This window comes from Macaca fascicularis, chromosome 2, assembly GCF_037993035.2.
Source record: "Macaca fascicularis isolate 582-1 chromosome 2, T2T-MFA8v1.1".
Classification (NCBI taxonomy): Eukaryota; Metazoa; Chordata; class Mammalia; order Primates; family Cercopithecidae; genus Macaca; species Macaca fascicularis.
The window spans coordinates 44,339,431-44,353,285 of record NC_088376.1 but is presented as its reverse complement, the minus strand read 5'-3'; the positions used below and the strand labels follow the sequence as shown (position 1 = coordinate 44,353,285).

The 13,855-nt window shown below is 37.5% G+C and overlaps 1 protein-coding gene across 8 annotated transcripts in view; it reads right to left on the bottom strand.

The window, feature by feature from the left end:
- RASA2 (RAS p21 protein activator 2) overlaps positions 1 to 13,855 on the bottom strand; it is a 124,572-nt gene that overhangs the window by 90,330 nt on the left and 20,387 nt on the right. For all 8 annotated transcript variants that reach the window (XR_012430764.1, XR_012430762.1, XR_012430763.1 and 5 more), the window contains exons 2-3: positions 9,625 to 9,742; positions 5,825 to 5,928 (exon numbers count right to left, since the gene is read on the bottom strand). Coding sequence is in view for 3 of the 8 variants with exons in the window: in XM_005545963.5 (XP_005546020.1) it covers positions 5,825 to 5,928; positions 9,625 to 9,742 (222 nt within the window). In the remaining 5 variants the exon portion in view is untranslated. The remainder of the gene's footprint in view (positions 1 to 5,824; positions 5,929 to 9,624; positions 9,743 to 13,855) is intronic.

Genomic DNA, 13,855 nt, shown 5'->3' with positions numbered 1-13,855 from the left:
CGCCACCGCGCCCGGCTAATTTTTTGTATTTTTAGTAGAGATGGGGTTTCACTGTGGTCTCGATCTCCTGACCTTGTGATCCGCCCGCCTCGGCCTCCCAAAGTGCTGGGATTACAGGCTTGAGCCACCGCGCCCGGCCTGAAGATCAAAATCTTTATGTGAATATATAGCATTTATAGTTCATTCAAATCACATAGAAAATGACACTAGGGAAATAATGTATTTTAGTTCTCTTTTGGCTAAATTTAAGATTAAAATGGTGGGAAAACAGAAATTCTTATAGTATTAAATACACAGATTAAAAGCCAAATATAAAATTCAGGCACTAACTAGAATACTCAAATATTCCTTAAACTGCAGGAAGAATTTAGGTTAAGAGACAAAATCATACAAATCTCTGGATATGTTTTATCTATGAATTGTATCAAATTCCTGGCAAATATGGCTTAGGATATAAAATTATGATAAAGTATTCAATATTGCACACCACAAATGATTACCACAATTTTATCAAGTAGTCCTAATTACCACTGATTCCACACCAGATGTAAATAAAATGTTAAGGCAATGCATAACAGTTTGATACTGAAAAATACATATGTACATACAGAAATACATCTATACATCCTATAGCTGAAGCTCTTACCTTTTGAGAACCATTCCCCTCCCTGTAAGAATTTTTGTAACTATGTATCTTTTATGTCCTCTCCCCAGGAAAAGGCACAGATAATATCTGGCACATAATTCTAAGAGAGTTTACTTACCATCCAGAAACAAATCAGTAGACTTCTGGTGAAATTTCTACTTTACAATTTCCATAACTTTTAGTTTTGCACACAACTTATGAATATGTATATAGATGTACATATGTACATACATATAATACATGCAAACATCACTAAAACAAGTCCCAAACTCAAAAAGAGGGTTTTTTACAAAGTTTATTTAGGAGTTTACTGGTTTGACAAATTCATTCCCTCATTCAACAATCACAATGGCACTGTGTTATTTGATTTCCAGGCTTCCCTAACCACACTTTATTTAACTAACAATGCTGCTAAAAACTAGAGTAGAAATTTACCTGTCCTATTTATGACTCACTACTCTCAGATCACTGTAAATACTTCTCGTCTGTCACAGATGCCTTCCCAAAAGAGAATCCTCTCTTAGTCACACAGGTAATATATTCTAAAGCAAGCTGTCTCCTCCTCCTATTCCGCATCTTGAGTATCATGACATTCACTGTCACTGAAGAGTTGAATGTTTCTTGTCCTACGAGAGGGAAATCCTTCTCTGACTAGCTGCATAAATAAGCCATTTATGAGTTGAGAATACTCTGTAATTTTATTGCCAGCTTTTATTCTTAAGTTCCTTTTTAAGATGTCAGTTTCCAATATGTAAAGATCTAGTTGCATGAGGCTAGTTGGCCTGAAGAAGCAGGGAAGAAAGAGTACGTGATCCCGCAAAGTCAGAGAAAATGACATACAAGAATGGCACAGGAAAATAAGAAAAATATTTGAAGTCATTAGGTAGCAGGATACCTACAACATGTCCAGCACTTTATTAGGCAATATAACATATAAAAAGAAATATATATCATCAGCCCAAGGGAATAAAACAGGGAAGGGGGAGAGGGAAAGAGAGACAAAGAATGGAGGAGGAAAAAAGGTGGGAGGATAAATGAGAAGGAAGTACGAGAGAGGGAAAAGAAAGGGATGGGGAAGGAAGGAACAAGTTTCTGAAACACAAATAGAATTTTAAAAAATGCCTAATGATTCTGATTTGTTGTTTTATCATTAAACTGGCAGGCATTAACAGTAAAAGGTAGACAGCCCGATACAAAGGAAAGAGCACTGAACTGAAAGAAAAGCCAGCATTTACTGAATCTCTACCAGGTAGGAGATATTCTTATATATTTTCTTGTTTAATTTCACTAACAATCTTGGAGGTAGAGGGTATAATCACCATCTTACAGATGAGGAAAGCTGAAACAATATTTTTAAACTTGCCGTTAACAGGTGCTGAAGTCAGATTTCGAAACCAAAGTATGCCTGTTTGTGTTCCTTCCAACACAAACACTAATTCCATAACCTAGTGTCAATTCTGTTGCTTATCAGCTGTGCAATCTTGGGTGAATTACTCAAACTCTACATCTGATGTGGCTCCTCTGCATTAGAATGACTTTTAACGATCTTAAAAATCTTTTTTGTGCCTCTAATAGTCCCAAAGATGTATGTTTAATGTTTACTATTTTCTTTTATTTATGTTTTTTTAATATATTGTTTTTTTTGAGACAGGGTCTTGCTTTGCTGCCCAGGATGGAGTGTAGTGGCATAATTACAGCTCACTGCAGCCTCAACCTCCTGGGCTCAGGTGATCCTCCCACTTCAGCCTCCCAAGTAGCTGGAAGTAATTTTTATAGTTGGTCCCAGATGGCTAATATTTATAGTTTTTGTAGAGATAGGTTTTTACCATGTTGCCCAAGCTGGTCTTGAACTTTTGAGCTTAAGCAGTCCAACGGCCTTGGCCTCCCAAAGCGCTGGGATTATAGACATGAGTCACTGTGGCCAGCTGTTGATTACTATTTTAAACAAAGTTAATCCATTATTTCACCAGCTATGAAATTACCAACTTCAAAAAAAATCAAACACGGCTGGATGCAGTGGTGCATACCTGTAGTTCCAAGTACCTGGGAGGCTGAGACAGGAGGATTGCTTGAGCCCAGGAGTTTAAGTCTAGCCTGGGCAACACAGTGAGACTCCCGTCTCTTAACAAAAAAAAAAAAAAAGAAACTAACGTCCTAACAAATCATTTAAAGTTAGTACTTCATTTCCTCACTGTCCTGACAAACTCATGGACAGAAAGCGCTTAAAACCAAACATATAGTATACACCAGATGCTGTATTAGTTCCTTAAAATCAGACAAAGAAAGGAAACACGAAAGGAAATGAAGGAACTGTGGGCACAGAAACCACCTTTGTTGATCATTAAGTGAAAAAAGCATTTTTAGCTTTCTAATATCATTTTTCAGTAGCATTTTCTTGCTATCAGTAAATACTGTGTTACCCTTGGGACCCATTTTCAGATACAATATATTTTTAGAAATTTCAGCCTGATACAATTCACCAATTGGCAAAATCCTGATAGTCCTGTTCCTACTTGGGCACTAGTGGAAATGGCTAAAAGAGGAGATAAAAACAGTGACAGGCCGGGCACGGTGGCTCACGCCTGTAATCCCAGCACTTTGGGAGGCTGAGGTGGGCTGACTGCCTGAGCTCAGGACTTCAAGACCAGCCTGGGCAACACAGTGAAACCCCATCTCTACTAAAATACAAAAAATTAGCTGAGTGTGGCGGTGTGCATCTGTAGTCCCAGCTACTACGGAGGCTGAGGCAAGAGAATTGCTTGAACCCAGGAGGCGGAGGTTGCAGTAAGATGAGATCATGCCACACCACTGCACTCCAGCCTGGGTGACAGAGCAAGACTCCATCTCAAACAAACAAACAAACAAACAAAAACAGTGACAAATGTTACTGCCTATATAAAAATGAAACAGGACCAGAGGACTGAACAAATTCTGGCAGATAGTCAACAGCAGCATTTAGAGACAACGGCAGCACTTCAAAGACTTAGAGTAGGAGGTTTCGATAGATACATTTTGGTCTTTGTGGTAGACTGGTATATTAATGGCCTCCATAACTCCTGGTATCTACACCATTGTGTGGTCCCCTATAGCAATGACCCTAATACAATCACAATGGCACTGTGTTATTTGCTTTCCAGACTTCCCTAACCACACTGTATTTAACCTCAGCTCACTGCAACCTCTGCCTCCCGGGTTCAAGTGATTCTTCTGCCTCAGCCTCCCAACTAGCTGGGACTACAGGTGCGTGTCGCCACGCCAGGCTAATTTTTGTATTTTTAGTAGAGATGGGGTTTCACCACATTGGCCAGGCTGGTCTCAAACTCCTGACCTTGTGATCTGCCCACCTCGGCCTCCCAAAGTGTTGGGATTACAGGCATGAGCCACAGCACCTGGCCAAATAATTCTTAATTTTTTAAGCTGTAGGAGACTTGACCATGTTTCAAATAAAAAAGAAAATGGAGATGAAATTTAGGACACTAAAAAGAAAGAGAATAATAAATGTAACTTAGACCTCTGCCTATGATTAAAATACAAAGATAGTGGTGCAAAGATCAGGAATGTGACACATATGTGGCTAGTTAGCTTTGTTCTAGCTCATGCCCACAGATCACACTCCAGTCTGACAATTATTTAAAAATTGTATTTATTGGCCAGGTGCAGTGGCTCGTGCCTGTAATCCCAGCACATTGGGAGGCCAAGGCAGGCAGATCACAAGGTCAGGAGATTGAGACCATCCTGGCTAACATGGTGAAACCCGGTCTCTATTAAAAACACAAAAAAAACTAGCCAGGCGTGGTGGCGGGTTCCTGTAGTCCCAGCTATTCGGGAGGCTGAGGCAGGAGAATGGCATGAACTCAGGAGGCGGAGCTTGCAGTGAGCTGAGATCGTGCCACTGCACTCCAGCCTGGGTGACAGAGCGAGACTACGTCTCAAAAAAAAAAAAAAAAAAAAAGAAATATATTTATCGGTCACTGATATGGTTTGACTCTGTGTCCCCACTCAAATGTCATGTCAAACTGTAACTCCACTGTTGGAGGAGGGGCCTGGCGTGAAGTGATTGAATCATGGGGTAGACATCCCCTTGCTGTTCTCATGACAGTAAGTTCTCATGAGATCTGCTTATTGTAAAAGTGTGTAGCGCTTCCCAACTCTCCTCTCTCCTGCCAGCCAGGTGAAGATGTGCTTGCTTCCCCTTTGCCTTCCACTCCTGTAAGTTTCCTGAGGCCTTCCAGAAGCAGAAGCCATTACAGCCTGAAAAACTGTGAGCCAATTAAACCTATATTCTTTATAAATTACCCAGTCTCAGGTATGTCTTTATGGCAGTGTGAGAATGGACTAATATAGTCACTAATACAGACAGGAAGAAAATGTATAAATAGATTAAAGTGAATTATTACTTCTATTAGAAAAACCCCCAAAACAGATGTTCTTTGAAGGATGAAAACTGCAATCTTTCTATAAAAACATTATTTGAACCACTAAACAAATACCTATCCAACATTACTAAATGTAAGGTACTCTGTAAGAAAGAGTCCCTGCCCAGCCGGGCGCGGTAGCTCATGCCTGTAATCCTGACACTCTGGGATGCTGAGGCAGGTGGATCACCTGAGGCCAGGAGTTTAAGACTAGCCTGGCCAACATGGTGAAACCCCATTTCTACTAAAAATACAAAAATTAGCTAGGCATGGTGGCACATGCCTGTAATCCCAGCTACTCAGGAGGCTGAGACAGGAGAATCACGTGAACCCGGGAAGTAGAGGTTGCAGTGAGCTGAGATCGCACCACTGCAGTCCAGCCTGGGAGAGAGAGCAAGATTCTGTCTCAAAAAAAAAAAAAAGAATCCCTGCCCTTTTAAATATCACATTTAACTAGAGAACCTAGATATGAAACAACCAACTAATGAATAAGCATAATGAGTACCATGGAAAGGGAACAATCAGGTATTATAAAAACATATGATATAGTGACTAGGGGAGCTGCAAAGGCCTCCCTGAGAAAGTGTCATATAAGCTGAACATACAAATTAAAAATGAAATTTCACAAATGAACATGTAGTCTAGAGAAAAAGATTACAGATGTTCAGCATATATTATTCTGCAGTTTTCAACACTATACTAAGAGAACAAATGAATATAAACATTAACATTGTGATTAAAGACAATTATGAATAGTACATACCTATACGAAGATCTCTTTGTAAAACATTCTTATCATAAACATAGAAAGACAAATACTGGAAAGTTCTTGGAATCTCAAAGTAAAATTCTTCACTGAAAAATGGGCTAGAAAGAAAAGGAAAGCTCATTACTTCAAATAATATAAAACAATTAAATAATAATATCACCTTCAATAATAATAGTATAAATACTCAAATAATATCACTTTTTTTTTTTTTTGAGACAGAGTCTTGCTCTGTCACCTGGCTGGAGTCCAGTGGTGCGATTTCAGCTCACTGCAACCTCCAGCCCCAAGGTTCAAGTGATTCTCCTGCCTCAGCCTCCTGAGTAACTGGGACTACAGGCGCATGCCACCACGCCCAGCTAATTTTTGTATTTTTAGTAGAGACGGGGTTTCACCATGTTGGCCAGGATGATCTCGATCTCTTGACCTCATGATCCCAAAGTACTCAGCCTCCCAAAGTACTGGGATTACAGGCATGGGCCACTGCTCCTAGCCAAATAATACCACCTTCAATAAGTTAATGAAATGATGGACTAAAATGCCATTGAAAAGAACTTGAAAAGCCCCAAAATAATTATCAATGCTAAATTTCAACTAAGTTCTATATAAACCAAGCTGAACACTGAGGGGATCTAAATTGCCAGTATGAGTTCTGAACAAATAGCTTTTCAGCAGTCCTGTGGAGAGAAGATACAGTAACTGCCTGGGGTCATGCTCACCTAAGGTGGACCATTTGAGAGCTGAGGATAGTGTCATTCATACCATCCTTGTCTTAGAAATGTGTAAAGCTGTATTATTTACAATACATAAAACCTTAAACAGCTAATGTTACATGAAAGGTTACTTCAAAATATTTTTTTAAATTAAAATAAGCTATTTAAAAAAATTAAAATATGCTATTTTAAAATCAACTTTAAAAATATTTTTAAAAAATTAAAACAAGCTATTTTTAAATCAATTTTATTGAGGTATAAGTTACACACAATAAAAATCCAATTTAAAGTATAGAGGTTGATGACTTCTGATAAATTTATACAACTGTGTAGCTTCCACCCCAATCAAAATACAGGACACTGCTATCTCCCCAGAGAGTTCTCTTATGCCCCTCCTTCAGTTACCCCACCATACCTGCCCCAACCTGTGATGTGTTTTCTATCACTATAGATCTATCCTAAAATCTCACATAAATAGAATCATATAGTATGTATTCATGTTGAGCTTTGTTCATTCAGCTTAACGTCTGTGAGAATTTTTCAATGTTGTTGTGTATATAGTAGTTCAACTGTTTTAACTGCTGCATAGTATTCCATTGCATTCCAAATCCATTCTCCTAGTGATGTTATTTAAATTGTTTCCAGTTTGACCTATCAAAAGTAGAGCTGCTATGAACATTCTTATAGAAAGCTTTTTCTAGACACATGCTTTTGATTACTGAGAGTGCAACTGCTGAGTTAAAAAGTAGGTGAATGTGTAATTTACAAGAAACCGTCAAACTGCTTTCAAAGTGGTTGTACTGTTTTACACTCCTAACAGCAATGCTCCAGTTGTTCCATATCTCGGTACTGACAGTCCTTAACTTTAGCTATTCTAGTGAATATAACATGATAAATGCATACACCTATGTAATCCCTATCTTTATAAGCAAGATATAAAACATTTTTATCTCCCCAGAAAGTTCCCTTGTGACTCTGTAATCACTCCCACCATATTCTTACAGGCAACCAGCGATATGATTTCTATCACTGCAGATTCTGTTGTAGAATCTATAGTGACAAAAATGGTTTTAAATTGATTTCCTGATGACTAACAATGTTCAATACGTTTTCATGTGCTCTTGGCCATATCTTTTCTGAAATATCTGTTAAAGTATTCTCCCCATATTTTAAATGGCCATCTGTCTTCTTTTGAGTTATTAGGATTTTTGTTTTTAAATAAATTCTGGATACAAGTCTTTTGTCAGACTACTTTCTCCCAGGTGTGGCTTGCCATTTAATTTTCTTGACAGTGTCTTAAAGAAAAGGAGCCTCTAAGTTTGATAAAATCTAATTTACCAATTTTCATCTTTTATAATTAGTAGTGCTTCTTGCATTCAAAGTAAGGAAACTTTGCCCATTCTCATGTTGCAAAGCTTATTTTTATAAGTTCATTTTAAGAAGGTCAGTTTGATATATTTATTCCTCTATGATTCTTCTATGAAGATGTGAATCTCTGAAATGATAGTTTCTTTTGTCAAGTGCACCACTTTCCTGAGAAAGTTTAAAGAACACAAAGATTCTCTAAAAATATCACTATGAAATGCAGTGTCTTTATGATGTCATAACTAAATGAGAAACTGAAACATAAAGTAAAACACTCCTACAGAAGTCATATCTGATCTTGTCTAGAAAACAGTTGGTTCAGTCTTTTAGTTGTTAAAATGCCTGGTGAACTTTTGTCACTGTATTTTTCCCTTCAAATGTAACCAAAATAAACTTTTAAAAGGTGGTCTCACAAAGTAACTAGAGCCTTCTAATTAATTTCAACATAGAAATCAATGCAAAAAGAACTATTAGTCAAACACATGATATGAAAGACAAGTGTAGGTATTTATCTCTTTGCATTATTTTATAAACAATTATAAATGCAGAATTTCCTTTATATATTACATCCACATTCAAATATTATGTTTAAAGTACATTCTAAAGCCAAATAATAATATGAGAATTAAGACTAAAGATTTCAAGTTTACTACTTGAAATGTTTTTGGGCTACTGAAGTATTTTCAGTTTTATACAATACCTTTTCTAAGAAGAACTCGACATTTAAAATTATAAAAAATGAAATAAAGACATAAAAGGAATCTTCAAAGGCAAATGTAAAAGAAAGATGTTTTTAAAAAGGCATCAAAAACAGATCCCTAAAATACAACTGACCAAAATATGATTCAGATAAGGCATGGCATTCAATATTTCATCTACCACGTGCTCATTCCAGTAATACCCCACACTTTGTTTTTTTCTTTTTTTTTTTTTCCTGAGACGGAGTTTCACTCTTGTTGCCCAGGCTAGAGTCCAATGGCATAATCTTGGCTCACCGCAACCTCCGCCCCCTGGGTTCAAGCGATTCTACTGCCTCAGCCTCCCAAGTAGCTGGGATTACAGGCATCCAGCACCACACCCAACTAATTTTTGTATTTTTCGTAGAGACAGGATTTCACCATGTTGCGCAGGCTGGTTTCGAACTCCTGACCTCAAGTGATCTGCTCGCCTCTATCTCCCAAAGTGCTAGGATTACAGGTGTGAGCCACCGCACCCGCCTCCTTATTTTGACTTTTGTCTCTGAACAAGATTCTCAGCACAGCTCTGCACCAGAATTATGTTCACATTACTACAGTGCAGACATGGTATATTCCAATTTTATGAATTAGAATTTAATATGATACTCTCAAAGGGCAATTACACTTTCAAAGATTAGACATCTATCTGAGAATTCATTCCCCGATAATGCACTAATAAATTAAGCAACCTGTATGAACTTTAAGTAACTTATTCTTTAGATAAATAGAATAAACATGTACTTTGAGGAAAGTTCAAACGAATAGGCAATATCTAGCCTGTCACATGAAAAAAACTTTTCTTCAGAAAACAAAGACAAAATTAGGAACAATTAAGAGGAAGACAACATTTTGAGATGATGAAAAGCTACATGAAAGCAAGCACTGTTTCTATCTTGTCTTCCTGATTATTATAATCTGGAAAAGGCATAATATTGACCAATCTATATAGTAAAAATCATAATTTACCAATTTTTCTACCAACCTTAAAGATTTTTCCACAACTTGGGTACGATAAACTTCTTCCTGGTCCAAATTAATGGTACAGAAACAATCTCTCATTTTGTGGGGTCCAAGATATGGCAATAAATTTTTTGCTTCACCTGTTGGCACAAAATTTGAAATTGTTATTAAATATCATGAACTGCTTCATACTAAGCCTTATATAGGATGACTTCAATCTGAAACAACATATTAATGTGGCACAGAAAAAAAAACCACTAGTGATTAGAGAAAGATCAAGTTGGTCTAAAGGAGACTGGTAAGAGTGAAGGGAGGGGCTGTGTATAAAGTGACTTGAGATTCCTTTTTATATTATGTAATTGCATCCCCACTCCTATGAAAGGGCAATCCCTCTACTTGTGCTCTCTATCCCATCCCACCAGTGCTACCTCAAGGACTTTACTCCACAATTAATCTTTCTTTCCTGAATCACCATTAATTTTCCTCTCTAGTGGATCATTCCCATCAGCATATAAACAACGATGGGAATTTCTCAACTTAAAAAAAAGCACACAAAAAGAAAAGAAAAAAAACTTCTTAAAAGCATCATCTCTAGTCATTGTCTCTTCATTCTTACCTTCCATTTATTCTTCAACCCTCTCCAATCAACTTCTGAACCCACCATGACACTAAAACTAATCTAGCTGAGGACACTAATGCCTTCCACATTGCCAAATCAATGGTCACTTCCCTGTTTTCATCATATCCGGCCACGCAGCATGATTTAACACAAATGAACATTAATATCCCTCCTTAAAATGCTCTCTTCTCTTGGCTTCCACAACACAGTATTTCTGACTTTTCTCCTACATCACTGGCGCTCTGCTGACTTCTCCCCCTACCTACCTCTAAACATGCAATGCCTCAATTCCAGACCACCTTCTCTTCCTTCTCTTTGCCAACTCTGTAGTATATGGTGGTAATGCTGACGCCTCCCAGATCTGCAACACCAGGTCTAACCTCTCCTCAACAAACACTAGATGTGACTATTCAAGTGTCTCCTTGGATATCCAGTAGGCATTTCAAATTTAACAAGTCCCAGAAAAACCATCAGATTTCCTTCCCTAAAACATGCCCTTTCCCCAGTTTACCATTTTCCTCTCTTACGCTCACCATCCTCCTACTACTTCCCCAAACTCCCATACCCAGTCCCTTAGCAAATCCAGCAGACCTCCAAAATAAATCCCAAATCCAACCAGTTCTCTTTGCCTTGACTAGAATCACCAAGCCCAAGCCACCATAATCTTTTATTTGGGCAAACATGAGAGTTGCCTAACTAGTGCCCCTGCTTCCACTTTTGGCCCTCCTACAGTCCATTCTCCATCAAGCAGTGTGATACTTGAAACATATTCTTTAGGTTACTCACTCACTCCCCTCCTCCAATACCACACCATTTCACTTAGAATAAAATTATCATTCTATACCCCAGTCTACAAAGCCCTACTCAATGGTCTCTCTGATCTCTTCTCCTTCCCTTCCCCCAACCCCAGTCAGTGTTTACTTTTTTTTCATTCATCAACTATGCCACATCATGTTCAAGTTTAGGGCTTTTGTCTGGAACACCACACTCCTAGAGATCTTCAATGGCTAGTGCCTTATCATTCAGTCTCAGCTCAAATATTACTAACTCAGAGAAATCTTCCTTGACTATTCTATCTAAAGCACATAGTTCTGCTACCATATTCTATCTCTCCATTTTGTTTCTTTGATAGCACTGATAATTATCTAAATTTCTGTTCCTTTTTACTTCAGTGTTTATTGTTTGGTTCCCTCATTCTTGAGGCCCGAGAACTTGTTGATCTTCAAGATCTTAAACAGTGACTGTCATACAGTAGACAGCTGAGAAATATTTGTTGAAGGAATATTAAATAACCCAAAAAGTCTAGTTTTGAAGTTTTGAAGTTCTTTGATACTCTAGCTCAAAGGACATACACAAGTATGGGCGCTGAAATCAGTACACCAGTTCCCTTATGCATCAGTTAGCATAAGGGAAACAGCATTACCCCAAGAACCATAAAACCAATATTCCTGTCTTACTCTGCTACTAAGTGGCTGTATGACTTCAGACACATCACTCAATCACAGCTTTTCTGATGAAGGTTTGGACTAGATAAACTCAAGCATCTTTCTGCTTATCAACTTTAAAGGCCATTCAAACCAATATATTTTTGAGAAGTCTATTAAAAACCTAAGCCGCACCTATAAAAAAACTCAGTAAACAAATTATTTATAAAATTAAAATAAGAAAACCAATGGAATAGTACCAGTAAGATACTTATTAAATCTGTCACTGAAAGATTTTTTTAAAAAATAAAGTTACCACTGAACAGAATAAACAAATTTATGTCCATCTCAAGTCAGAATCGAGGAATCTAACCTTTTAAATGATTAATTTAATGAATTGCCTAAAATGGGTTAGTCCTTACAAATAAGCCAGGTCCCTAAGAAAAATAATCTATGTCTCAACCTGTATTCATCTGTTTTCCTCTTCCTCCAAAGACTAATTATTCCTCTTCTCATCCAAAGCTCATCCATTTACTGTGCTCTCTTTACCCCATTCCCTCTTACTCCCTCCAGGACACTGTCTAGAAATTCTGTTTTCATTACTCACAACCTTCTTGTCCTTCAGCCTCTCCTTTTTCTTTGACATCTCCCTTCTGCATAATTTAGACTTTTTTTTTTTTAAACAAAAGTCCAACTAGCTCACAATATAGAACCTAAAATATAAAAAATCTGGAAATAGATCATAATAATTCTCTACTTAATAAATATGCTCCATAATAAATATGCTCCATATATAATTGGGAGAATTTAAAACACTAAATAACTGTCCCTGAACATATTTCTGTTTCATTCACATAAGGTCAGTTTTGAGAAAACAATATTAAATAAATCTAAATCTACACATATTCTACTTCCCTCTCCCTTTTAAGAGAGAGACAATGAGGTTATTTTGTCTGAAGAATCCAATGAACCTGACATTATCAGATATTTATCTAGAATAAATAAAAACGTAGGCTCTGTGTAATATGAAAAAATGCACCAAGCATCACTTCCTATAAAAGCAGTTATCATAATCTGTACTTCTTAAATATCTACCACTGACTGAAGTTCAAATAAACTTTGTTGAAAGTTAATTCATCTAATCAATGCCCGGCTCAACAATCAATTGTACAAATATGTTAAGTTGGCTACTGTAACTCCAAACTATAGTAGTGATTAATAGGTATTTTATAAACAACATAATCAAAAAAGAAGTCATGGTTACAGATATAATAAGAGTAATGTTGTACCTATTATATCTCTAAGCATAAAGAGAATATGTTAAGAGCCACACTTTACATCAAGCTACACAAAAAGACAAAAGTGAAGAACTTTGGAAGATTGTGTGTGGTATTTGTTCAGGGTCTCATGAACTCCGGCCAATTGTGGTACATAAATGAGCATGTGCCTTGAACCAAAAAAAAAAAAAAAAAATCTATTGCCAAATTTCTTGAAAACTTGTTCTATAATCTCTGCTTTCAAGTGTTCCCTTCAACTCACAGCCTAAACCTGCAACTTGCCTTCTTATCCTACTTCTCCACTTCTTGTTTAGAACCCTGAGTAACACTAACAGGCTGGGCACAGTGGTCATGCCTGTAATCCCAACACTTTGCGAGGCCAAGGTGGGCAAACCGCTTGAGCACAGGATTTCAAAACCAGCCTTGGCAACATGGTGAGACCCCATCTCTACTAAAAATACAAAAAATTAGCCAGGCGTGGTGGTGCATGCCTGTGGTCCCAGCTACTTGAGAGGCTGAGGTGTGAGGATGGCTTGAGCCCAGGGGATGGGAGTGGCAGTGAGCCGAGACTGTGCCACTGCACTCCAGCCTGGGACAAACGAGCAAGACCCTGTCTCAATAGTAAACAAACAAAAAAACAAACACTAATATTAAATGCCCAAATCATATCACTGCTTTTCAGTCCCACCTTATTTGACCACTCTTCATTATTTGACAACACTAACCTTTCCTCAGCTCAGGTAACCTCTTATGAGGGTTTTTCTTATACTCCCTCTTTTGGGCTTTTTATCCACTAACCACATCTTAAATATGAGGAAACTTTTGGTATCCACAGACCACTTAATTCATCATAGAGGTGAAGGACAAATTCTAGTTGTTTTAAATGTTGTCATTATAAAACAATAAAAATACACAAAGAAACAAACGAGTTTC